Source organism: Watersipora subatra, chromosome 2, assembly GCF_963576615.1.
Source record: "Watersipora subatra chromosome 2, tzWatSuba1.1, whole genome shotgun sequence".
Lineage (NCBI taxonomy): Eukaryota > Metazoa > Bryozoa > Gymnolaemata > Cheilostomatida > Watersiporidae > Watersipora > Watersipora subatra.
Genome location: NC_088709.1, coordinates 8,040,806 through 8,066,963, shown reverse-complemented (window position 1 = coordinate 8,066,963; position 26,158 = coordinate 8,040,806). Strand labels below are relative to the sequence as shown.

General features: G+C 36.3%; 2 protein-coding genes across 3 annotated transcripts; both read left to right on the top strand.

Moving 5' to 3' along the window:
• Nucleotides 1–1,408: 1,408 nt before the first annotated feature.
• LOC137386778 (potassium channel subfamily K member 9-like) lies at nucleotides 1,409–13,900 on the top strand. Of its 2 annotated transcripts, XM_068072922.1 has the most exons (5): nucleotides 1,409–1,540; nucleotides 2,154–2,466; nucleotides 7,134–7,269; nucleotides 10,331–11,286; nucleotides 13,836–13,900. In XM_068072922.1, the coding sequence occupies exons 1-5, from the start codon at nucleotides 1,515–1,517 to the stop codon at nucleotides 13,857–13,859; spliced, it is 1,455 nt and encodes a 484-aa protein (XP_067929023.1). In that variant the 5' UTR covers nucleotides 1,409–1,514; the 3' UTR covers nucleotides 13,860–13,900. The 2 variants fall into 2 exon arrangements, with proteins under 2 accessions (XP_067929023.1, XP_067929022.1); XM_068072921.1 differs by lacking the exon at nucleotides 13,836–13,900 and having other exon boundaries at nucleotides 10,331–12,079.
• Nucleotides 13,901–19,873: 5,973 nt separating this feature from the next.
• On the top strand, nucleotides 19,874–25,769 carry LOC137387913 (uncharacterized). Its single transcript, XM_068074425.1, has 3 exons — nucleotides 19,874–19,975; nucleotides 25,046–25,442; nucleotides 25,519–25,769. Exons 1-3 carry the CDS (start codon nucleotides 19,874–19,876, stop codon nucleotides 25,767–25,769), a joined length of 750 nt encoding a protein of 249 aa, XP_067930526.1.
• Nucleotides 25,770–26,158: the final 389 nt, after the last annotated feature.

The window sequence follows — 26,158 nt, the reverse complement described above, 5'->3', positions numbered from 1 at the left end:
AGCTCTACCTAACAAGTCACGCAGTTGAGGTCAAATGGTGCTGCCGCAGTTTAGCTTTATCTGAAACCTAGCTCTGACATCATTTTTGTCATTTTTACAGGAACTCGAAAACAATTTTGAGCATTGTCAGAATATGAAGCACAGTACATGTATTGTTTAACTTTGCCATGGATAGCATAAAATGTATATCAAATCACAGAACCACTCAGCAGTTTATTATCCATACAGCTCCTCACTGTGGAGCTTATCTATGATGAACGACACAAATGTTACAGATAAACTTGCTTCAAATTTTAGGAAATTTTATCAGAAAGTATCGGTATTTTTCTATCATTTGAGATTTTTTTTATGTTTGCAGTAATCTGGCTGCCAGGATGTTTTAAGATTAAAATTGACAAAACTTGATCTCGTTTAAAACATTCAAAAGCACAGTATGTGCCAAATGACACCACTTGTTGCTATCGCTGCTATTGTCAATATCGGCTACTGCATTCAAAGTTTCAGCGTTCCGCTTCTCTATTTAGTCAGTCCCTTTGAGTTGTAGACATCATAATTGCATATTCACTGAATTTTAGAGTTTTAACCGCGATGAAGTTTTGTCGACATTAATCTTTAAAAATCCTGGGTAGTCAGATCACCTCAAACATCAAAAACAATCGCAAATGATAGAAAAATACCGATACTTTCTGATATAGCCTAATCTACTAAATTCTGTGCAAGTCCATCTTTAAAAGAAAGAACATGATAATACAGCATTAATTTAATTGTCAGTAAAAATAGTCCCACTTTTCAACAAGTTAGAGTTGCCATAGACATAATGTGACTTTCAAAGGTGATGTTGATATCCCTGCGATGAGATTAGTAGAACAGACCTATTGAGTCATTTCTGTTGAGTCACCATATGATTAGAGGAATATACATGTATTTATGAACTGTTTACACAGTATTTTATTCTTGGTGGTTTTAGAGAAAAGTCGGTATGCTTGCCTATTGAATGACTTGAGATATTTCTAAGGCTGGCATAAAATTATTCTAGGTTTACCAAAACACTTTTTGGCAAAATGTCTGCTATTAGATGTTGCACGAAACAGTTCCAAATTGTTGTCCCTATAAGTTGGATTTGTCATCTCTTATCATTTTTGAGTTGCATCTCATTTCTGATACTGATTATGACTAAAGAAAGGGGATGCATGTAAATCTTGTTTTATTCAGGCAGGCTTATGGCATCCAGAGATTCCGATCACGCAGAGTTCATGATGCCCAGAGAAAACATGAGTTACAATTAGGAGAAGGGTAAGCAAATCACATGACCTTGTCTAGCCGGTCACATGACCAAGTTTTTTTAGTACACGCGTGATAAGGTCTAATGCATCAAGCAAGAGGTAGAGGGATCAATATCTGGTTGCCTAAAGAACTGCTCACACGTGTGGAGGTAATTATAATTGTGTGATGTAATTAGCAATTGATGCTGGCAGACTACTGGCAGCATTTTAACATCAGTTCATATAACTGTGATGCGGACAAAAAGACAGAAAAAGAGGTATTTTATTTATATCAGTATTATCATTTAATGTTTTATTGTTTATTGCAATTATATTAGTAAAATGTTGTATTATTTTGTCATGGCGAACATAGTTTTAGCTGAGATCTGTGTACATATATTTTATGAAAAAATAAGAATGAAAGCTTTCAGGTATAGGAATCTGCACAGAACAATCTAGTTGATTGTGTATAGTTAACTAAAGCTGGTGGAAACCTGGGAACTGAGCTACGAATTCATTTCATGTAAAATATATGTAACCACTTTATGGCCACTCCCGTAAAGTAGTAATACTTTCGTACCTGCTGTCTGTAAAGCTGTACATAACTCAAATAGCTTTGGAGTAATATTTACAAGTAGTTTTTATGGTTTGTGGTGATGCATTTATCTGTGCCCTCTATATGTAGATGGTTCATACGCAGGCAACACATTTAAAATAAATTTCAAAACTGCACAATTAGCTTGAGTTATCGTGCTAAGCAGCTGTCTTACTGTTTGTTATAAATGTTTCTCCCATTTGTTATTTTGGATAAATATTTAAAAAACTTATTAAAATCATTTTAAAAATATGAAGAGAAATTGATATCTGCGTGTTTATTTTTGTATGGTAAAGAGCTGAAGGGGAGGTGAGGGAGCCGAGATGCACGAGAGACAAGTGCAATGTCTGCTGCAAGTCATTTGCTGCATTCCTATTCTCTACTGTTGGGCTAGTAATAATGGTGGCCGCGTACTCGGTAGCCGGTGGTTTTCTCTTCCGCGCAATAGAAGAGACGTACGAGCATCAGAGCATTGAGGCTGGTAGAGCAGACGTACAGAACATAACTGACCAGACTGTGATGCAGCTCTGGGAAACCACCCGCAGGTTGAACATCCTCTATCCAGAGAACTGGACCGCTGAGGCGCACATTGTCTTCACCAGATATCAGGTTTGTACGTAACATAATTGCATGCATCTCGGTCTTTAGTCACTCTAGGTCAGAGGTCATAGAAAACAAAAAGGGACTTGTAGACACGAATAGGTTTCAAGCGGTCTGTGAATAACAGAAAAACTTATCACTGGTAATAAACAAAACAGCTTTGGAATTAGTGATGGCGAAGATTACCAAAATGGAGAGTGGATGAATAAATAATATAAAGAAGGATTAGTCATTCGGTGTCGGTAGCATAGGTAAAAAAACTAATAATTTTTTTTAAATGAAGATGCCAAGTATATAAAATTGGAACTTTTGTTTAAAGAAATAGACAGACAGCATGATATCTGGGTATTTGTTTCGTGAGTTGGTCACTTTCAATTACAAAGTGGAAAGACAACCTTTTTAAAGAATAGATGCTTTAATAGTTAGTCACATCAGAAACTGTTGCCATCAGGGCCTCAGACTAGTGAATGCGATGTGTTGATAATGAGTATATCTATGGTAGTATGTACGCTGACCACCTCAGATTAGTGAATGTGATGTGTTGATAATGAGTATATCTATGGTAGTATGTACGCTGAGGGCCTCAGACTAGTGCATAAGGAGTGTTAATAATGAGACATGGCGTCTGCAGATGCGTGTTTGTTTACTCTCTCATTTCTCTTTGCAAATTTAAACATCCATATTATAAGGTCCATCTGTATTCTATGAACCTTTAGCTAAGATATGTGAACAGACGAGTGGCTCATCACTCAGCATGTTAAGTGTTAAGTGCTCAGGCCTGTAGCTTGTATGTGTATGTATAACAGTTTACATGTTAGGACAACAAGCAAGCGTTTACACGCCTACCTAGTATACAATTACATACCTGCGTATGACCTACTGGAGGAAAGTTTTTCTAACTTTCCTATGTGGTGATCGCTAGTGGTTTTGCATATTCTTTTATGCCAGACTGACATTTTAATATGAAATTGTTTTTTAAAAGTTGTTGACAGCTTAGTTAATTGTTAATTTTTTTACATTAATTAAATTAACTAGTTTTTATTGTGTGTGTTTAAATTTAATTCTGCGAGTAGATATATTACGATTAGCAAATTATTTTATTTCACACACAAAATTTGAAACTCTACCTGTTGCTCGTTGCTGCCAGCTTTTGAGTAAAATCATTCTCTCCCATTGTATCATTAAGTATGTAACTCTCTGTTTGGCAGCCGGCAAAGTTATAAATTATTTACATAAGATAAAAGATGAGGTAAAGTTACATAACGAAAGAGAAGATAGTTTTCTGTGATTGCAGCCTTTCTTGATTCACTAAGTGGCACTCATTTACTGTTAGGCTAGCCTAGAGCTGAGGAAATGCTTTGTAATATCTACAACCCAAGACGTGTCTATCTCTTTGCCTGATTGACTTAATGAAAGATGTTTGTAATATTTAATTGCGTAAGGAGATAACAGAGTGTTTTATTTCTTCAGATCAGCCAGTTTTCACCCATCCTCACTCATATAAGTCATTATTTCCTGAACTGTTTAAAGAAGCCCCAGAGTTTTATGTGATTTCGTGTCTTTTATACATCGAAGTTTCGCAAATACCAGGAGAGTGGCTGGCACATTGTCAAGTATACACAGCTGCAGTCATAAAGCAATTAGCGGTAATAGTTTACAAAGCTAGTCGCGGGTTGTTGGTTTGCTAGTAAGGCATCATAGGGGATATATTAGTCCTGCGGGTGCAATACACTCCGTATCAATTCGGATATTCCTCTATAGATTTGGATCGAGCTGGTTTGTTTTATCTTTCTGTTGTTGTGATGAACTAGGAGTCTATCGAGTACTAAGAATGCTCCAGGGACTGCTGATGAGAAGGTTTTACTCGCAGACTCCTATATTTCTAATTGACGGGCCATTACAAGCATTTTCAAGACTTGTTACGGCATATTTTGAAAAATCGATAAATTGGTCTTTCAACGCAAGCAGATAGGATGGTCAACAGATGACAATGAGATACCGGTTGCTTGTCTGATCTCTTCCTTCCCGTCACCTCGTTTGTTGCTTTTGAAGTTTGAAAGGCAAACATTGATGGTTTTGTCCTAACACAATTGCATAAGCGTGTTATAGGAGTTATATCGCTGAGTGTTTATATGTGGTCACTCCTGGATGTAAAACATAGTTTCTTTTAAATGCCAGCAGTCTAACCCAAGGCCAGCATAACTTTCAGTGAGTTAGGTGTAAAAGGTACAGAACTATTAAATTACTACACCGGTCATACAGATATGGGAGAGCTCAAACTCGTCGTAGGTTCCGCTATTTTCGCTGTAAAAATCAATCCAGTATCAACCAACAAAAAGTTTCTCCTTTGCCTTTCTTCGTAATACTTGGTCAGTTCTCAATAATCTCTATAGCATTTGCATATTAAAGGGTCTTCGTAGCTCTCGGATCTCTCCAGTTCATTGATGGGGTTAATCTATACTTGTACAGCAATGGCTCGGATTCTATTGAGCACCAACATGTGATTTTTGTACTAAAACTAGGAGTTCAAGCCACTGCAGATCTCTATGGTTAGGTCTGGCGTAAAGATGGAATTATAGAGAGGCTTTGGTAGAAGTATATCAAGATTCTGATGTCAATTATATGTGGTTGTCCAACTCTTTTAAAGGCTAGCTATGCTTTCCTATGTATGTACCTTGAGGTACATACATAGGAAACCATAGCCTGAATGTAGGTTTACATACAGATATGTTCATGTACATGCCTATACTAGATATTCTTACGGATTCATACATTTTTGTATTTAAATGTACATACAGGTATTCACGTATAAATGTCTCCATATAAATTTACACAAAGGCATATGCGTTTATATCCAGATATGTACATGCACATATCTGTATGTAAATTTATACGCTAGCATGTATATGCTGGCGTATAAATATACACGTACCGTAGAACTTCTATTTGAACGCCATGTCGGGCTACTTTTCAACCTTTTCTCTAAAGTGGCGATCAAATGGAGGTGTGTTCAAATAGAGGCTGGCGTTGTATTTTTCAAATAGCGCATCAGCATTTTTGGAAGCTAAATTTAGCAACATCAATTCCTTTGGGTGCAATGAATCTCCTATAACTTACCACGGACTTGTCAAAGATATCTAAATAAACACAGATTAGTAAGCCGAGAAGTATCTTTACCAGTTGATATCTCTTGTTGTCAATTGATCTGCAATGATATTATAGCCTGCGGCGTGCTTTGCAATTGTTGCAGCTTTCAATTTTTTATTTCCTTCTAAATTTGAAGGCATATTTTCAATTTATATCTATATTTAATAATGTTGCATAAAAGCTCATTGCACTCATTGATATGTTTGCTACAGTTTGCAGTCAAAACTTGCTTTTTATGCGCAATAGAAGTGGAGTGATGAGCATTGATCCATTGTAAGCTGAGATCAGATTACCACAAGTATGCTATCAAATAATATGATATAAATCTGCAAGTTTTTAAGTTTTATAAAAATAATCTATCAAATGCTACAAAGATATATTCAAGAACAAGGCACATAATTGAACCATACTTATAATACTTATAACCATACTTAGAACACATGCAGAGACAAAAATTAACAATTTCGAAACAAAAATATTTGCATCATTTGCGTTCTGATTGTTGCATTCAATAGAACGAACATCTTCTACTGGCTGTTCAATACCTTCCGCAATGCCTTCTGACCTCAATTCTTCTTCTGCACTGCTGAGCTAGTCAATATTAGCATTCAAACAATTTCTAGCAGGGCAAAACTTTTACACGTTACGTTTCGCACAAATAATGAAAAACTTATCTGGATTGGCGCTATGCACCAATTTTACCTAAAACTAATCGTTCATATATCATCGTAAATGTAAACCTTTTTTCATATACGTCGAAGTATCAAGACCGCATCGAACAAGGAACTAATATTAGCCTGATAAAGTTTTTAATTATTTATATGGTGTTTCTTTCAAAGTTTGAACAAAAAAACCAAAAAGTTTTGGGAAAACGGACTTGGATATGAACAGAAACAACGACAGAATTAATTGTTATGAATGTAACCGGATCATTATTAGTATGATTTTGTGGACACTTTTGCACTGATCACTTATTATTATGGATTCATAGAAATTAAAGAATGTTAAAGTGGCGGTCAAATGTAGGTGCCGTTCAATTAAAGGGTAGCGCTTTAAGGGTGGCGCTGTCAATAGAGGTGGCATTCAAATAGAAGTTTTACGGTATACTTGGCGATAGAAACATTTTGTATCACACTAGGGTTGACCTGCTATTTTCTTATTTTCAAGGTTTTATATACACTTGAACTGTGTTGAGAAATATATAGAACAAACTTGTTGCAATTAAGTTTAGATGGTTTTCATGAGTAAAAGAATTCACTGAACCTCTGAAGGGTGCACAGAAAAGGCACCCGTTGAAAGAATGTGTCTATGACTGAGGTACTATAGCTATGAATGCTGGTTTAAGATGGGTGCAGAGAGAAGGCACCAGTACAGAGAATGTGTTCAAGTCTGAGATACTAGACCCCTACACCTAGATGAATAATTAATACTTTGCTGTCATGAAGTTAGCAAATATACGCATCAATAAATAGCTGACCCATTTTAGGCTGACCAATTGCAGCTGCATTCTGTTCTATTGTGTTGCACAGAGGGATATCTATAGAGTGGTCACTGGTTCCAAGCCGCTCATGGAATGGGATGGAGGAAAGGTAGGAGACGAAATTCACACAAAATGGAACTTTGCTGGCGCACTGCTCTACGCGGTCACCGCAATAACGACCATAGGTATGTCCAGCGTAGCATCATCAGCTGCCTTCTCTCTATCGTACTGTAGGGGTCCGTGTGTCACATTAGTAGTGGAGGGGCCATAAATCATTTGAAGCTCAAAGTCGAATAAATATTACTTTAGCCGATTCCTGGAGCTGCCTTCCTGTGTACTCGAAAATTTAGTTTTGTTTTATTAGCATTTAAAAATAAGAACTACCATTCTGTCCGTATGTCCAAAGCTATTGTTGGATGTTGGAAAAATATTTGCATCATGCGGGATTCAAACCCTCAACTTGCAGCTTGGTATGCTAACACTAGCGCTAATCAACCACTGTTTAGCTGTTTGGAATAATCGTGGAGATAGTTATTCTCTGTGCTTATGTAATGCAACTCTCTCGCAGCACACTAGACTCCCAGTGTACTAGTAGTTGATAATAATAATAGTAATTCAGTCTAACGCTGACTTACAATCAACATAACTTGAGAGTCTTTTGGCGTAAAATTTGACATTTTACTGAAAATCTGAAATTGTTTTTCACGTGTGAGTCTCAATAATCTCAAAGCACTGCAGTTTTATAATTGATAAAGAAGAGACTAACAAATATTAGCCATTAAGCATAAACAGGTCTAAAAATAATAAGGAAATATCTACCGGGTCAGGTTATACTCAGCCTATTCAACTTACAGTAATTTATGACACGTGTCTTTGGTGCCCCTTTATCTCCGTCACCTCTGCTATCCTGCCCTTTTCCTCTTAACACTTCTATCATCATTTTCTACCTTAAAGTAGCAAAAAATACCTTTATTGAATATTATAACTTTATTAATGCAGTTTTATATCATTTTTTTGCATTAGTTTTTGCATAGTTTAGTATAATCGTCTGTTTTAATATATAATAACTTGAAGTGTTTTTCATTAATTTTCTGAGCTGTCGAAAGAATGGAGCAGAATACAATATTCATATAACATGTGATGGCTTTGATATATGTCTAAAATTTGGGTACGCCTTACCTTTGTGTCAAGGTTTGACTCATAACCTAAACCCTAAAGATTAAAGATCGACCATCTCAAGTGAGAAATATCAATACTTTCGATACTTTCTGATAAAATCTACTAATATTTTGTTCATTTTAAATCTTTAAACTTACACAAAGTTATAGTAATTATTATCAGAAAGTATCGACATTTTTCTATCATTTGCGATTGATTTTCATGCTTGGGATGATCTGACTGCCAGGATGTTTCAAGATTAATAGACTCAGATCAAGCGATAGTGCGATTATGACATCTACTGTCAATTGCAAAGAGACTGGCAGAATGAGACGCATAATTCCTGCAACTTGAACGCTGTAAACAATTTCAATCATCGCAACGATAACAACTAGTGACATCATTCATTTGTATTTTTCTCCCGAGCATTTGAACCTTAATCAATTCTTGTCGATTTTAATCTTAAAACATCCTGGCAGTAAGATCACCTCACACATCAAAAACAATCACAAATGTTAGAAATATAAGTTTATCTTTAACTGCTATTCGTGCATCAACTATTATATTTATTCCTTCCTAGACATGGATTTAGGGCAAATAAACGGTAAATTGTTATTCTTCTGCATATTCGTATCCCTATAAAGTCGTATTGCGATGTAGTTCGATGTAAGCTTGTAAACAATGTTCCTTGCGATGTAAGCTAGAACAACACCAACTACAAGGCTAGTACGACTTTCTTACGACAGCGGGCTTAGCCTTTGATACTAGGTTTTTGTAAATGCAAAGCTAGTCATAGAGGTTAAATCAATTTTGCAAATACCCTCTTATAATTTTATAAGACGAAAGTGACTGTCTGTGGCGCCCACGCCTGCCAGCATTACCTCCGCTAGAGTGCTGCCTCCCACACCTCAGCAAATACTTGAAGAAAAGAGCAAATACTCTCATCGGCCATTAACAGTAAATATTTCTTTTGCTAAATGTAAGGGCGCTGACAGCGGCAGCAGATACTCACCGCCGGATTATAGCCTTGAATGTTAATCATCAACTCTAAGAGGAAAATGTCAAGCTCTATAATCTCAGTGATTCAGTGAAATTATTGCTCTGAATATAACATTATAATCCTCACACATCATTAGTCATACCATCATACCATCATAGCTTGTAGCTGTTTTATCCGCTCTACCTGTAGGGGTGTAGTCTGTAGCATTATCACTTGCAACCATCTCGCCAACAGCCAATTTACCTATAGCCATTTCACCTACAGCCATTTCACCTACAGCCATTTCACCTACAGCCATTTCACCTACAGCCATTTCACCTACAGCCATTCCACTTGCAACCATTTTACCTTAAAACTCATCTCAGGAAGATGTCTCACTTGCATCAATTCTGTTCGCGTAATCCTATGTAATGCTTAATTGGCTCAGACACAGTAGGTATGACAGACTTACCCCTAATTAATGATAACAGTCAGCCTCTCTTTAAAATGCTTTTATGGTATTATTTACTACAGTATCTCACCCACTACAGTAGCAATTTTAATTATGTACACAGATTACACTTATTGTGGTGATTGGAAAAGCACGGTTTTATAAAATGGTTGTGAATTCACACATTTTTCACAAATAATCAGTATGCAAAAACCAATACTTCATTCGTAACATAAACAAACTAAGAGAATGCCACCCGTCTTTTCAATTTGTATGAACAGAAACCACCATCAGGTATTACAATCAGCACTTACTATCAATGTATCTCTTTAGAGGAAGTACTGTATATCTCAGAAACTTACCATCAATGTAGCTCTTTAGAGAAAGTACTGTATATCTCAGAGTGCACTGCCTGCACACTCAGCTAGTTTGGTAAAGCCAGTCTTGTGAGAAATGTAAGAAAACCATACTAAAAGGTTTTACAAAGGATACAGAGTAATCCATTCACGATATGGTTTGTCATGAGCATGTTTCAATTTGATGAAATACCGATTTCTTTCCTGAAACCTGCAGTTATTTAAAACAAAGAAGCATCTCGTTCATGTGAATGCTTTTTCACCAGTTAAATCTTGTCATTGCACGGTTGTTCTGTTTTTAGGATATGGACACGTGACGCCAAAAACCAGTACGGGAATGGCTTGTACCATTGTTTATTGCGTCTTTGGATTGCCTCTGACCCTAATGTGTGTAGCAAACCTCGGCAAGTTCTTTGCTCGAGTCTTTCGAATCTTGTACCACACCTGCTGCTGCGGAGTATGCTGCATTTTTTGTCTTTCATGCAAAAGGAGAAAGGCAGCGAGCAAGATGACTCGTCGTCCCAACCAAAATGGCGGCGTAGATGCCGCTGAAAATGGCCAAACACTGATAATGAGCAATGACCCCAACTCGGGAGTGAACAGGCCTAGTCGGAAATATAGTTTCACTATCACTAAAGGACAAATATGGCTGCAAAACGTAAAAAAGCAGTTTTCTCTCAGTCTGAAAGACGATGTTACGGTTCCAGTGTACTTATGCCTAGTAGTCATGGCCATCTATATCTTTTCTGGGGCATTGTTATTCGCTCTCTGGGATGGCTGGAACTATATGGAAGGAGCTTACTTCTGTTTTGTCACTCTGACCACAATAGGTTTTGGAGACTACGTGCCAGGTATGATTCAGCAAAATACAACAGATAAGAGTAGCACAGAACGCCTAGTACTCTGCACAATCTACGTATTTCTTGGGTTGGCGTTGGTCGGCATGTGCATCGACCTGATGCAGGCTGATATTCTACAGAAGATCGCTTGGATTGGCCGCAAGATCGGAATCGCTGGAAACAGCAAAAATGCGAAACTTAATGCAGGCGCAACACATTCGACTGTGATCCAAACGGCTGAAGGTTTGCCAGACAACAAGCCCGTTATAAGAGTCCAGATAGACCAACCAGCTTCTTCTGATGTCATTGAATACGAACAAGAAACAAACTTGGCAAAACATAATAGGCCTATGTGTAAAACAGATAAACCCCCAATAGTTTCTGTCCACAGCAAAGGATCTTCTAAAAAAGTTAAAAAGGTAAATCTTGAGAGTAAAATGAAAGACAAGAAAACTATAAAAGCATCTGGGGAGCCAACGAATGCCAAGGTCAAAAAAGACGTAGAGCTAAGTGAAGATTTTCTTTGTCCGCCTCCGCCGGCATATGTAGAGGTGGAGGAGCAAGTGTTGTCCATGCCCTCCACTCCCGCTAGTCATTATGACAATCTTTCCCAACAAACCTCACATACTCCTCTTCATCAGAGGCTCCTCGAGGTGACCTCTCATTCTTCAGAGGATCCAGTAAAGTCTGTTGTATCACCCAGCAAAAGCGCAGTGCCTCCTCAAGGTGCCACATTGCACCTACCAGAGAATGCTTCAAGTGCTGGACTTTCTAATAATAACAGTATTTCCTTGGAGATGGTCGTTGAAGCTTCTCCAGATTTAGAAAATGGTAGAGAAGAAGAGATATTGCTAAAAGTATCAGAAACTCCTGCATGATTATCAATTGGTTTATTTTCCTTCAAAGTAGTTTATAGGAGATTTTATATTATGTTATTTTCTTCTAATATTTTTAAAGAATTTCTTTGCTCAAAGTGCTGGTGAAGTAGGACAGCAGGGATTTGCACACATTATTTTATTTGCGAGTTGGCGTCACAGCTTAGTCTAAAGGAGTCGTGCTATCTCGACCGCATGCGCAGTATCGTTACTAATGTACTTAGTACTTTGGCAGTCCTCAACTAATTACTATGATCATTAGTTGTATACAAGTAGCTCTCCACCCCTCGGAGAATGTCAGATCATATTTTTGGAATATTCATTAGACTGCCCTAGAATAATGATACAGATACACAGCTTCCACTCGATGCTTATATTAGGAAAGTTTTAATTATTACGAACTTTTGTTTAAAATCAATATAATATCACTTGATTTTCACACAATATTACCTCGATTAATGAAAGTTGGAAATTGGGGAGTCATCTTCAAAGTTTTTAGTCTTAGTTGAGCAACAATAGATGATTAGGGAAAGAATGTAATTGGCGGTGCACAAACACTTCATAAAGGTCATGGAAGTGATCTGAGTAACCTAAATAGCCTTCACGTACCCATCAAGCAGCCATAAATGCTGCGCGAATTACTTCAGCTATAAAAATACTACAATTTTCTCAGCAAGACAAAAATATTTTGCTTTGCCTAATGACTTCAACATATACTGTAATGATGTGCACTTGAAATGAGCAGGATGCCCAACAATGTAGAAGTTGTCTTCTCACCTTTCTTCATCATCCATAAAGGGTTACGAGTTAATCTCTCCGTGCTTTCTCCATGCTTTCGAGTTAACAGACCTGTCATATACTCTCTGTACATCAGACCTGCCAAATACTGTACTTGTTAGCTTATAAAACTTGCTTTATAATTGCTAATTCACCAACCATATATGTACATGTGTATCTATGACCATAATTATATATCTATCACATTGACATTAACTGCAGACCTACCTTGCACATGCTAGTTAACAGACCTACCTTGTACATGCTAGTTAATAGACATACTTTGTACATGGTAGTTAACAGACATACCTTGTACATGCTAGTTAACAGGCATGCCTTGTACATGTTAGTTAACAGACCAACTTTGTATATGCTCGTTAACAGACATACCTTGTACATGGTAGTTAACAGACATACCTTGTATATGCTAGTTAACAGACATACCTTGTACATGTTAGTTAACAGACATACCTTGTACATGTTAGTTAACAGACATACCTTGTACATGTTAGTTAACAGACATACCTTGTACATGTTAGTTAACAGACATACCTTGTACATGCTAGTCAACAGACATACCTTGTACATGCTAGTCAACAGACATACCTTGTACATGCTAGTCAACAGACCTACCTTGTACATGCTAGTCAACAGACATACCTTGTACATGCTAGTTAACAGACATACCTTGTACATGCTAGTCAACAGACATACCTTGTACATGCTAGTTAACAGACATACCTTGTACATGTTAGTTAACAGACATACCTTGTACATGTTAGTTAACAGACATACCTTGTACATGCTAGTCAACAGACATACCTTGTACATGCTAGTTAACAGACATACCTTGTACATGCTAGTTAACAGACATACCTTGTACATGTTAGTCAACAGACATACCTTGTACATGCTAGTTAACAGACATACCTTGTACATGTTAGTTAACAGACATACCTTGTACATGTTAGTCAACAGACCTTTCGTATGCTTCCTAGTAATTAGAATTGTCTTACACTCAAGTCGTTTGAGCTAAAAGCTAGAGATGGCACTCTTTACTTTTCCGGAGATGTCTATAGCGTATGCTTCTGTCAAAGCAGCTGTTGCAAGGACAATTCTTATACGGTTTCAAAAAGTGTCGATTCTAAGTTAGCTTCTATGTTCATAGTTATGAACTCAGGCTATAACGCTCATGCTGCAGGCTTCAAACAAATGATTTCAATATCTCAAAATCAAAACATTTTAATCTCCTTGCTGCAAAATTATTGACAAATTGCACTAACTTGAGAATTTAATTCTGGTGTAAATCTTTGAAGGTCACAGAAATGAAGAAATTGTGAGCTGACTGCACAAGCGAAGAGCAAGATATTGTTGACACTTTTGTTGAAATGGGAAATACAGTTTCGTATTAATTTGGTATTTAGTTGGTTGGCTTCGACTAATCATAGCATTCTCTGAGATGTTAGAACACAGTATTGGTAAATTTAACTTGAGATGTGATAGGGGCATTTTTATCTTGAGACCTAAGATATACATGCACCTGTATATCTTAGGTCTCAAGGTAGGCTTGGTAGGCTTCTTTCTGGTCTTAAATATTTTTCCTTTTCATCAATAAATTATGGCACCGCTAGTGTGACCATTCTATATTATTTATGCCATTATACCCAACTCTCCCTCACCTTATCTAATTCTACTCTATGCACCCTAACTTACCCATTCTTGCCTCCTCCTATCCCACTTATTTTAGCCTACCTAAACTCACCTTACCCTACGCTGTCCCACCCTACCTATCCTATATACCCTCTCTAACACTTGACTATCTTTGGGGTATTCTAGATGTTCTACGACTCGTAACTCCATCATCTACTGCCTAGCCATCTTTCCTACTCTACAAATACTACATGAGCATGTTGCTGCTTTTTCATCGCCGCCAGTCTGGTAAAGCTTGCATATGCTGGCTTCTTCTGACCTTCATATGTCCTTCACATTTCAACAGTCTGTCTCTGTGGTACCAAAAGGTGGAACTGCTTGGACTGCGGGTTGTTAACAATCAACCTGAATTGTCTGACTGATTCACCGAGGTAGGCTACATGTGGCAGAAAACCTCTTGAGAATGACATCCGTATTACTTCATCCTATGCAAAAAAATATAAATAACTAGAATGCAGTAGATCTGCAGCCGGTGCTAGTTGTTCTTCTCAACCCTGTTCACAGAGACATCTCCTAGAACCTTTGTAAAGAGGTTAAGGCCAGATATTATCATCATACTGAGAATTACCGTATAAGATCAGCCCTTGCTGATGGAATCAATCAAATAGCATCTCATGCAGCTTTTTTCCGTCGTTGTATAACGACTGTTGTACGGAGTGGTTGAATTAGCCACATAGTACTCCAAGTCTAAAGTCTGGTCTGGTCTCTATATATGTTCCTTTCATCATTGCATGATACTTATTTAGGTTTATGGAAGTTTAATGATAGTACAGTGTATGTTGCTATATGCTGGATCCAGTTACTCATTGACTCATTTGCTTAGCGTGTCTTTTTACAGAGTTGTAAATCGCATGAAGATTTTCATACTAACTTGATAGTAACACTTACATTTTTAATTAAATTCTAAGCTTATGACATAACGTTCACTTTCTTTCTAGACTTGGTCTTCACATTGGGTTTTAATCTGAATTGAGTTCGAAAATACTTCTGTGCTGCTGAAATTACATTTTTTTACACAGGAAGCTGCACATCATTGCGCAATATACAGTATTGTAATTGTTAAAGTACATGCAGTAAAAACCTAGTCAAGGACAAGTAAGAAGTTTACATACAAGTTGACCATTTATTGATAAAAGTGACTACGCTTTGGCACATGCTGAATGTGTATTAATAAATATGTTACTTTAGCCATTATGTAGTAGGAATATATAAATACTTACCTACAGATTGGCTTGTCCTCCATCCTAGACACATAAGCGGTTGTAGAGAATGAATGTCAGTAGAAGTTACTAGTACAGAATGCTATATAATAATATATGTCATTTTACTAAGTACATATTTTAACAAAATAAACTTTCTTTTTGTAAAGAATTTTAATAATGAACCTAGTCTAGAAATTACTACAAATTATTGAAACAATAAAGTAAAATACCTATATTAGAATAAACTAAAAATTAAACGGTTCACTACAAGAAGTCAGACTATTAAATACATGGGACACCTGTACTATTGTATTGCAGAGTTAAACCTATTATATACACGACACTGTACTACTGTATTTAGTTTTATTCTTCCAGTAAAAGTACAACTGTATTCTTCCAGTAAAGTACAACTGTATTCTTCCAGTAAAGTACAACTGTATTCTTCCAGTAAAGTACAACTGTATTCTTCCAGTGAAGTACAACTGTATTCTTCCAGTGAAGTACAACTGTATTCTTCCAGTGAAGTACAACTGTATTCTTCCAGTAAAGTACAACTGTATTCTTCCAGTAAAGTACAACTGTATTCTTCCAGTGAAGTACAACTGTATTCTTCCAGTGAAGTACAACTGTATTCTTCCAGTAAAGTACAACTGTATTCTTCCAGTAAAGTACAACTGTATTCTTCCAGTGAAGTACAACTGTATTCTTCCAGTGAAGTACAACTGTATTCTTCCAGTGAAGTACAACTGTATTCTTCCAGTAAAGTACAACTGTATTCTTCCAGTGAAGTACAACTGTATTCTTCCAGTGAAGTACAACTGTATTCTTCCAGTAAAGTACAACTGTATTCTTCCAGTAAAGTACAACTGTATTCTTCCAGTGAAGTACAACTGTATTCTTCCAGTGAAGTACAACTGTATTCTTTACTGATCTATCTTTACATTTTCAGCTTTTCATTTGCGTTTTATCATTTTCAACATTGTTGTTTATTTGAGTTGTTTGATAAATAATTGTTAAAATTTAAAATTTGTTAAAATTTCAATTTTGTAATTCAAATTTTCATATTAAATTTGTTAGAATAATTGTGAAAACCAGCACTTCGACGTTGGCATGATAAGATTTCATACACCTGTTTTACTGTATGTCCAAACAACCACACTTGGGAGTCTTTGGTGTAGATTTCTTAGAATTTTAACTCAAAACAGAGATAAAGGAAAGTTCCTAGAAACACTGACTGACTCGTGGCTAGTGTCACTTTCGTTAGGCTTTTGCTAGATGCAGATACAAGCCTCTCTGAGTAAGTTTACTCTTTATAGGTTATTATAGGTTATTATTATTTATTATTATTTATAGGTTATCATAATATAAAAACAGACTTTAAACTGAACATTTTATATAAATAATACTGAGTAACAGAAGTTAATAAAGTTTTATATTTTTGTAACCATTATAACAAGCTCAGTTTAGAGTAACAAAGTGATGGTTTTGATTTGCTAGCATTGGGTGATCTCTTTTATATTTATACACTGCTCAACCTAAAGCTCTCTTAACTTTAAGATATTAAACAATATATAATCTTAATTGAAAAAAAATAGCATTATGTAAGAATTGTATGAATAGAACAACACATGCCTATTTTAGCAATGTTTTTGAACATACAGTAGTGGTTGTAATTATTTGACCACCTAGTAATTTTTTTGTTCTATGTCATTTATGACATAAACTTACTTTCTATATCATTTCAGATCATTCATATTATACATATATGAGAAACAAGTTTTAGCAACGCTCCGTCTGCCACCATGGATATTCTCAACAAATAGAGTCTATGAGTTAGGTACCCATTTTCTCTTATCTTGTAATTGACACCAAGAGAGTGCCAATTATATATTAGGACGCTACAAATACTTCAAAGACCACCATATTACTTTCATATAGTTACGTGTAGATGTTCAAAAGCCATGTTAACTTTAGCCCATTTTGTCATAAATATCGACTCGGGTTTTATAGATATTTTGTCATGTGCAAATACTGCTATGTTGGGATAAAGATACAAATATCAGTTAATATTTAATAATATTCATGTTCAGAACATCCTTAGCTTTCTATTTATGCGCACATTGTCATAAGCAATTTTAATAAATATTTAACAAACAAATTATAAATTAATTACAAATGGTGTGTTTATTTTTAAGCAGTTCCATATTATGATCACCACTATGCAGAAAATTTGCAAGAATGCTGTTTTTAAATCTGACTTGAACTGGACATTTTTTTATTGACCTTTTTCAAATTTTTAAATTTAAATTAAATTGTACATGTAGCTTAAATTTTCAAACATGAAGATGAAAATATGAACATTAAATTGATGTTTATACTAGTGTGCGTATGTTCACCATGGGCCTGTCGGAGTGAAGACAATCTATTTGTGGTGCAAATTACCCATTTACGCAAAAATCTTTATGGATTTGCAGGAATGGAAATGAGAGATGATACAGCAGCTATCTCGGTTAGATCAGGCCTGGCGTTGATAGTTTCATTCTGCCTGGTGGTCGCTGTCGCTGCACTAACTTTGATTGTCTTCAAGAGCTACCAACTTCTCAAGTCAATTCAAAAGGTTCTACATAATTTTTATTTAATGAAGAAACAGATAAGCTTTGCATTACTGAGTGATACAAACATTTTGGGTCATTTGTTTCCATGCTCTGTGTCAAATGTTTATTTACATCACTTTTAATGAATGAACACTTTTTTCGATAAAAGTAATAACGTATATACATGTATACATGCAGCCATTTGTTTATACAAAGAGCTAATCACGGTATTTGCTCAAAATAAGACATTCTGTCTAAAGTTAATGCTGTAGAATAGGATTTGTAGGTAAAACAACTAACACTTGCATGAGACCTCTCTGCAGATATTTTAGTAGAAAGCAGTTTGACTGGCACTCTTTGTAAGAGCAGCTCCATACTTGTTTAAAAGCTATTTATATAGTAAAAGTGCAAAATATTTCTTATACAATGAGATTGGAATTATGGGACCACCTAGCAATTTTCGTTTCCCTTGCCATTTATGACATAAACTCACTTTCTTTATCATCTCAGACCCTACGTATTTTATATATTTGGGAAGAAAGTTTTGTGGACACTCTGTCTGCCACCAAAAGTATTTAAAATTATATAATCTATTTACTTCATTTTATCTTATCTTGTGATTGGCACATAGGGCTGACCAACTAAATATTGAGATGCTACTACTACTCCAAAAGCTACTAATTTACTTTTATATAGTTACATGTATACATACGTGTATGTTTAAAAACCATATTAACATTTACCAATTTTGTCGACAAATACATACGTGCTTGGTTTTGATTAGATTTTTGTCATAACGTTCGGATACCGCTATGTTACACCAAAGCCAAGCTAGAGAGGTAAATGCAAGATGGTATTTAATAATATTCACACGTAGAACATCATTATCTTTCCACTGATGTGTATATTGCTATAGTTCACCTAGTAAATACTTAAAAAGCTATAAATTAATAACAAATGGTGCGTTTATTTTAAGCAGTAACAACAATTACAATTACCGCCGTACATACCGCTGTACATACCACTGTACATACCGCTGTACATACCGCCATACATACCGCTGTACATACCGCCGTACATATCGCTGTACATACCGCTGTACATACCGCTGTACATACCGCCCTACATACCGCTGTACATACCGCTGTACATACCGCTGTACATATCGCCGTACATACCGCTGTACATACCGCTGTACATACCGCTGTACACACCGCTGTACATACCACTGTACATACCGTCATACATACCGCTGTACATACCGCTGTACATACCGCCGTACATACCGTCATACATACCGCCGTACATACCGACGTACATACCGCTGTACATACCACACAGCATGTCACCTTTCCTCATAGATTTCTAAACACTAGACTAGGCACAGTTTACTCAACTGAGACTCTTTTCAATAACAAAATAAACAGCTAAAAACGTTTTGCAAGAAGAATTTTCTAGCAAAGTTTTCACTAACTGCTTTTCATTGATTGTATAAAATGTCTTAATTGAGTAAACTGTCCGAGTTTTTAGAAATCTATGAGCAAATTTGCAATTACCAACTCTAGAGTGTTGAAAAGAATCTGCAATTTCTGTGAGGATAACTAAAAATATTCCTTCTTTCAGGAGATTGTGAGACTGCAGACAGCAGTTGAGAAAGATAAGAGAGGTCAAGTCAAGAAAGGGGAGACGAATAATGAAAGAGGCAACAATTACTCAACACTTGAGCCAGGGTCTTCAAACCCAGGAGTAAAATCTGATGAAATAGACATAGAGAATGGAAGTGCATATGAGCAAGTCGATGATTGAGGGTCACTGTATATGGTTCCAAGACCACAAGTCTATGCTAACATGGAGGGAGATAACAAGAAGCCTGCTATCCTTGAGATGCAAACAGTAAAAATAACGAAAGAAGGTGACGAACGGGAACAGAGTTCTGAAGATAATTATGACGTTCTTATAGAGGACCTGACCAAAATCACTAGCATTAATATATAAAATATATATATTATTTTATTCAATGCTATATTTTCCATGAATAATATTCTTATAAATTCTGTGAGTTTAACTAGAATTTATTCTCTAAGTTATACAACAATAATATTGTCACGGCCATTGGATTGTAAATTTTCTTTGAATTCTTTGCAAGCATGAGTAGACAACTTCGTAGTCTTTGTCTTTATACCCTGCATGACAGGTTAAATAAGACTGATAGACTGGACTATTGAACGAATGTTGATTATATAAAGAGCTGTAAATTGCCGCTACATTTTTCCCTAGTAAAGATTAGACAGGGGGAAAAGATTGATTGATTTTAGCAAACTGTATTCAAACTTCTCAAAAGCCTTTTAATAATCCAGTGGACTTAATTGGAAAGTTTACTTGCAAAGTTTACTTGAAAGATTACAACTACTTGCTAACAGCTGTTGATATAAGAAGGACTCAGAAAGGGATTAGTAAACAGGACTGTAATTTGTAAGTAGTGAGAAGCCACACACAGTATGGATTGCAAATGTTTTACTATCAGTATAAAAACAACGAGAAACTTAAAAGGCAACTGTATAGGGAGTTATCTAGACAAAAAATGTTGACGGTTTTCATTTGATTTTCTAATCTTATGAATGGGAGCTGAAGTACAAATCTTTATTTCATCAGAAAGGTCAAGGTCAGTAATAAATAGTTGTTAGGCAAGAACTTGGTATAAGATTTGCTGTGATGACATCATGTTAACTTTGATTGGCTGTTTGAATGACAAAACAAAATTTTAGAAGAATATCATAACATAGATAAAAAAGAGATTAAAAACAAGGAGGAAAGATGATGACTAGTCATACATAGTTCTTGACATCTGGACATGATAAATTGGCATTGCTTAGCAGGTGAGTTGTACACGTAGCTACACTGTCGTTGTCTCTATGTGAGCAATACCTGGAAGATAGAGTGTGATGTCTGCTGAGCTTATTGGGCTGTGCAAGTTTTAAGAGCTATTGTTGTACAGACGATGGCTCTATGATCTTACCTGGACATGTCTGAACCTAGAGACATCCCCAGTTGCAGAGAGCAATTTAAGGTTGGATGTCATTCTTGTCATCACCAGTGGCCTTTTTCTAGATTTGAACCCCAACCTGTTGTTTGCAGGTCAGATGTTTAAACCACCAGGCCATGGCTGTAAGTAGTGCGTAATAAGCTGTTTTACCTTTTGTATACAAACGCTACGCAACAAAATGCAATTATAAATGCAACAAAAGTTCCGAAACTAGAAAAGTCCCATTTTAGGCTTAAAGTTTGTGCAAAGCTCGTCCGATCTGTCTCAATACAGTTTAAGATCAAGTCTTTAGGAATAGAACAAAAATGTGCCACCTTAAATATTAAATATGAGAGTGTAAAGAATTTTAAAAAAATTTTTAATTCCAGTTTTGAAAACTGCTGTCAAGAAAATTAGTACAATTGTTACATTTCTTATTTAATTGTGTTGTAAGGTAATTGTTTTATCGGGTGAATTATAGCTTTCGCATCACAATTTCTGCTTTGATAATAGCAAAGTTAAGACATCGTATAAACCTTAATAGTGATGTTTTATTTTACAGAGGCATATTATCTATGTAAAAGAATGTGGAGCCTTACATAGCTGCATGTATATTGTCGCTAGCTGCAGTGTTTGTAGTGGCTGTGTTGGTGTTCACAATGCATGCTACATGGATACCATACTGGAGCAATGTAGACTTCCACAGACATTTAAAGGTATCCAGTTTACCATTCAGTTGTTTATCACAAGTTGGTACAGTTTGTTGTTAGAGGTAATTGTTATAGCTATCTGAAAAGAGGCAGGCAGGTGCTTGTAACTGACAAGCATTTCTATCTTGTCAAGGACTAATAGGGGATATTTGATATATATGATATATGGGATATAGATCATATATAAATTATGTAAGATATATTTGACATATACTATATATATTATAAATATTGTATAAATGAATAGGGTATATATGATATGCCCTCTTATAAATTTGCTACAACGTAGTAGTGTATTTTAGGAGGCTTTGAAGGAAGTTGTAGTAAATTAAAACCGGGATCCACCGAGACTTAAGGAAGGTAATGAACCGATCGATTTCAGCACTTGTGGAGGTTTATGCCTTACCCAGAGCTCTCCAGCTAAGGTCAAGGATGCACTAGTAAAAACGAAACAAAGACTCAAAGCTTAGCAATAAGATAAGATCAAATACAGCCATTTCCTGTGTAAAAGCAGACATTCCTCTAAAGTTTTTTTATGCGAGTGCAGCTGCCGAATGGCAAGAACTTGTTACTAGATAATAAAAATAATAAATTCAGAACCTTATTACTGCTAATAACTATGACTGGCTACTTTTTCGATCACAGATTTTTATTTACTTTACAGTGGTAAATAATTTGTAGTTGAAAAAGCTTTTGAAATTTTTCAAGTAAAAATCTTTCGGTGTACATTTATCATCTAGATTTTAGACTGAAAATATTTTTTTTCATTAGGATCAATAAAACAATTTGGTCAGTTTAATAATTACTTTCTCTCCCTATCTTTCTACCTCCTATCTTTCTATCTCGCTCTCTCTCCCTATCTTTCTACCGCCATATCTTTCTATCTCTCTCTCTCTCTCCCTATCTTTCTACCTCCCTATCTTTCTATCTCGCTCTCTCTCCCTATCCTTTTACCTCCCTATCTTTCTATCGCTCTCTCTCTCCCTATCTTTCTACCTCCCTATCTTTCTATCTGTCTCTCTCCCTAATAACTATGACTGGCTACCTTTTCGATCACAGATTTTTATTTACTTTACAGTGGTAAATAATTTGTAGTTGAAAAAGCTTTTGAAATTTTTCAAGTAAAAGTCTTTCGGTGTACATTTATCATCTAGATTTTAGACTGAAAATATTTTTTTTCATTAGGATCAATAAAACAATTTGGTCAGTTTAATAATTACTTTTTTTATATTCTCATGTATTGACTGTAATATGTTTTACATCAGAGCTATTGATCAGATCACATCTGCCAGCTGAACACACTTCTATACAGCATAGATGATAAGCTGTTTAGGTCTGTCTGAATCTTTTATGTCCCACACGCCTCAGTTCAAATTTATCATCTTTGTTAGTTGTTATTTATCGGTTGTTAGTTGTTATTTCATTAGTTAGTTTGTTAGTTCTTTTTTGTAACTTCTGACTAGAAGCATGCAATTTATGTTGCAAATAATTGCCCATCAACAAATGTGTTTGTTACTTTGTCGTAAATGTTTGAGTTGCCTAAAGACAAACTAGTTTGTGAAGGCAAAGCAAGTGTCAGAAAAATCGACTAAAATACACATATAGCCTAAACCCACCATTTATAGTCACTAATTTCTGTTATTAAACTATTTATTTAAATAGAGAGTTATCAGTTCCAAGACAACATAGTTCTTAATCTATGACTTCTAGAGAGCTGCTAGTTCTAGCTTTAAAACTTATCCCATAGTAGCATATAAATCCTAGACAAAAGGCACCCATCTTCTGCTACTATAAAGAAAAATAGAAGTTTGTCTCTCCATCTCATTCTCTCCATCCCTCTCTCTCTCTCTCTCTCTTTCTTTTTCTTATTCCCTCTCTTTCTCTATCTCTCTTTCTACCTCCCTATCTTTCTATCTCTCTCTCTCTCCCTATCCTTTTACCTCCATATCTTTCTATCTCTCTCTATCTTTCTACCTCCCTATCTTTCTATCTCTCTCTCTCTCCCTATCCTTCTACCTCCCTATCTTTCTATCTCTCTCTCTCTCCCTATCTTTCTACCTCCCTATCTTTCTCTCTCTCTCCCTATCTTTCTACCTCCCTATCTTTCTATCTCGCTCTCTCTCCCTATCTTTCTACCTCCCTATCTCTCTATCGCTCTCTCTCCCTATCTTTCTACCTCCAGATCTTTCTATCTCTCTCTCCCTATCTTTCTACCTCCCTATCTTTCTATCTCGCTCTCTCTCCCTATCTTTCTACCTCCCTATCTTTCTATCTCTCTCCCTATCTTTCTACCTTCCTATCTTTCTATCTCACTCTCTCTCCCTATCTTTCTACCTCCCTATCTCTCTATCGCTCTCTCTCCCTATCTTTCTACCTCCAGATCTTTCTATCTCTCTCTCCCTATCTTTCTACCTCCCTATCTTTCTATCTCGCTCTCTCTCCCTATCTTTCTACCGCCATATCTTTCTATCTCTCTCTCTCTCTCTCTCCCTATCTTTCTACCTCCCTATCTTTCTATCTCGCTCTCTCTCCCTATCCTTTTACCTCCCTATCTTTCTATCGCTCTCTCTCTCCCTATCTTTCTACCTCCCTATCTTTCTATCTGTCTCTCTCCCTATCTTTCTACCTTCCTATCTTTCTATCTCACTCTCTCTCCCTATCTTTCTACCTCCCTATCTCTCTATCGCTCTCTCTCCCTATCTTTCTACCTCCAGATCTTTCTATCTCTCTCTCCCTATCTTTCTACCTCCCTATCTTTCTATCTCGCTCTCTCTCCCTATCTTTCTACCGCGATATCTTTCTATCTCTCTCTCTCTCTCCCTATCTTTCTACCTCCCTATCTTTCTATCTCGCTCTCTCTCCCTATCCTTTTACCTCCCTATCTTTCTATCGCTCTCTCTCTCCCTATCTTTCTACCTCCCTATCTTTCTATCTGTCTCTCTCCCTATCTTTCTACCTTCCTATCTTTCTATCTCACTCTCTCTCCCTATCTTTCTACCTCCCTATCTCTCTATCGCTCTCTCTCCCTATCTTTCTACCTCCAGATCTTTCTATCTCTCTCTCCCTATCTTTCTACCTCCCTATCTTTCTATCTCGCTCTCTCTCCCTATCTTTCTACCTCCCTATCTTTCTATCTCGCTCTCTCTCCCTATCCTTTTACCTCCCTATCTTTCTATCGCTCTCTCTCTCCCTATCTTTCTACCTCCCTATCTTTCTATCTGTCTCTCCCTATCTTTCTACCTTCCTATCTTTCTATCTCACTCTCTCTCCCTATCTTTCTACCTCCAGATCTTTCTATCTCGCTCTCCCTATCTTTCTACCTTCCTATCTTTCTATCTCTATCTCTCCCTATCTTTCTACCTCCCTATCTTTCTATCTCGCTCTCTCTCCCTATCTTTCTACCTCCATATCTTTCTATCTCGCTCTCTCTCCCTATCTTTCTACCTCCAGATCTTTCTATCTCGCTCTCTCTCCCTATCTTTCTACCTCCCTATCTTTCTATCTCGCTCTCTCTCCCTATCTTTCTACCTCCAGATCTTTCTATCTCTCTCCCTATCTTTCTACCTCCCTATCTTTCTATCTCGCTCTCTCTCCCTATCCTTTTACCTCCCTATCTTTCTATCTCTCTCTCTCCCTATCTTTCTACCTCCCTATCTTTCTATCGCTCTCTCTCCCTATCTTTCTACCTCCAGATCTTTCTATCTCTCTCTCCCTATCTTTCTACCTCCCTATCTTTTTATCTCGCTCTCTCTCCCTATCTTTCTACCTCCATATCTTTCTATCTCTCTCTCCCTATCTTTCTACCTCCCTATCTTTCTATCTCGCTTTCTCTCTCTCTCTCTCCCTATCTTTCTACCTCCCTATCTTTTTATCTCTCTCTCTCTCTCTTCCTATCTTTCTACCTCCCTATCTTTCTATCTCTCTCCCAATCTTTCTATCCCTCTCTCTCTCACCCTATCTTTCTACCTCTCTTTCTTTCTATCTCTCTCTTTTTTTCTCTCTCTCACCATAACACTATCTTTCTGTCTCCCTGTCTCTATTATTATTGCTATTGTTATCATCATTATTAATATTATGTTAGTTTCTTAACACAGCTAAAAGTTGGATATATTAGCATTTGGCCGTAGAGTAACCTTTCTAAAGAAATGATACAACTTTGTTGATGATACCGCACGTACCAGGCAGCAATAATTTTTATATGCTGATCACATTCAAGTCTTTCAAAGCAAGTGCCTAGTAACTTAACAATCTGATCAAAACTCTCAGTGTTCCAACCCTATGGAGACAACTGTTCTTCGTACTATCCATATCTTCTCAATTCCTATTTGAATTTTTAATATCTCATTAGTACATATTATTGTTATCATTATTACTATTTAAATCTCACTCATTTCCTTGTAA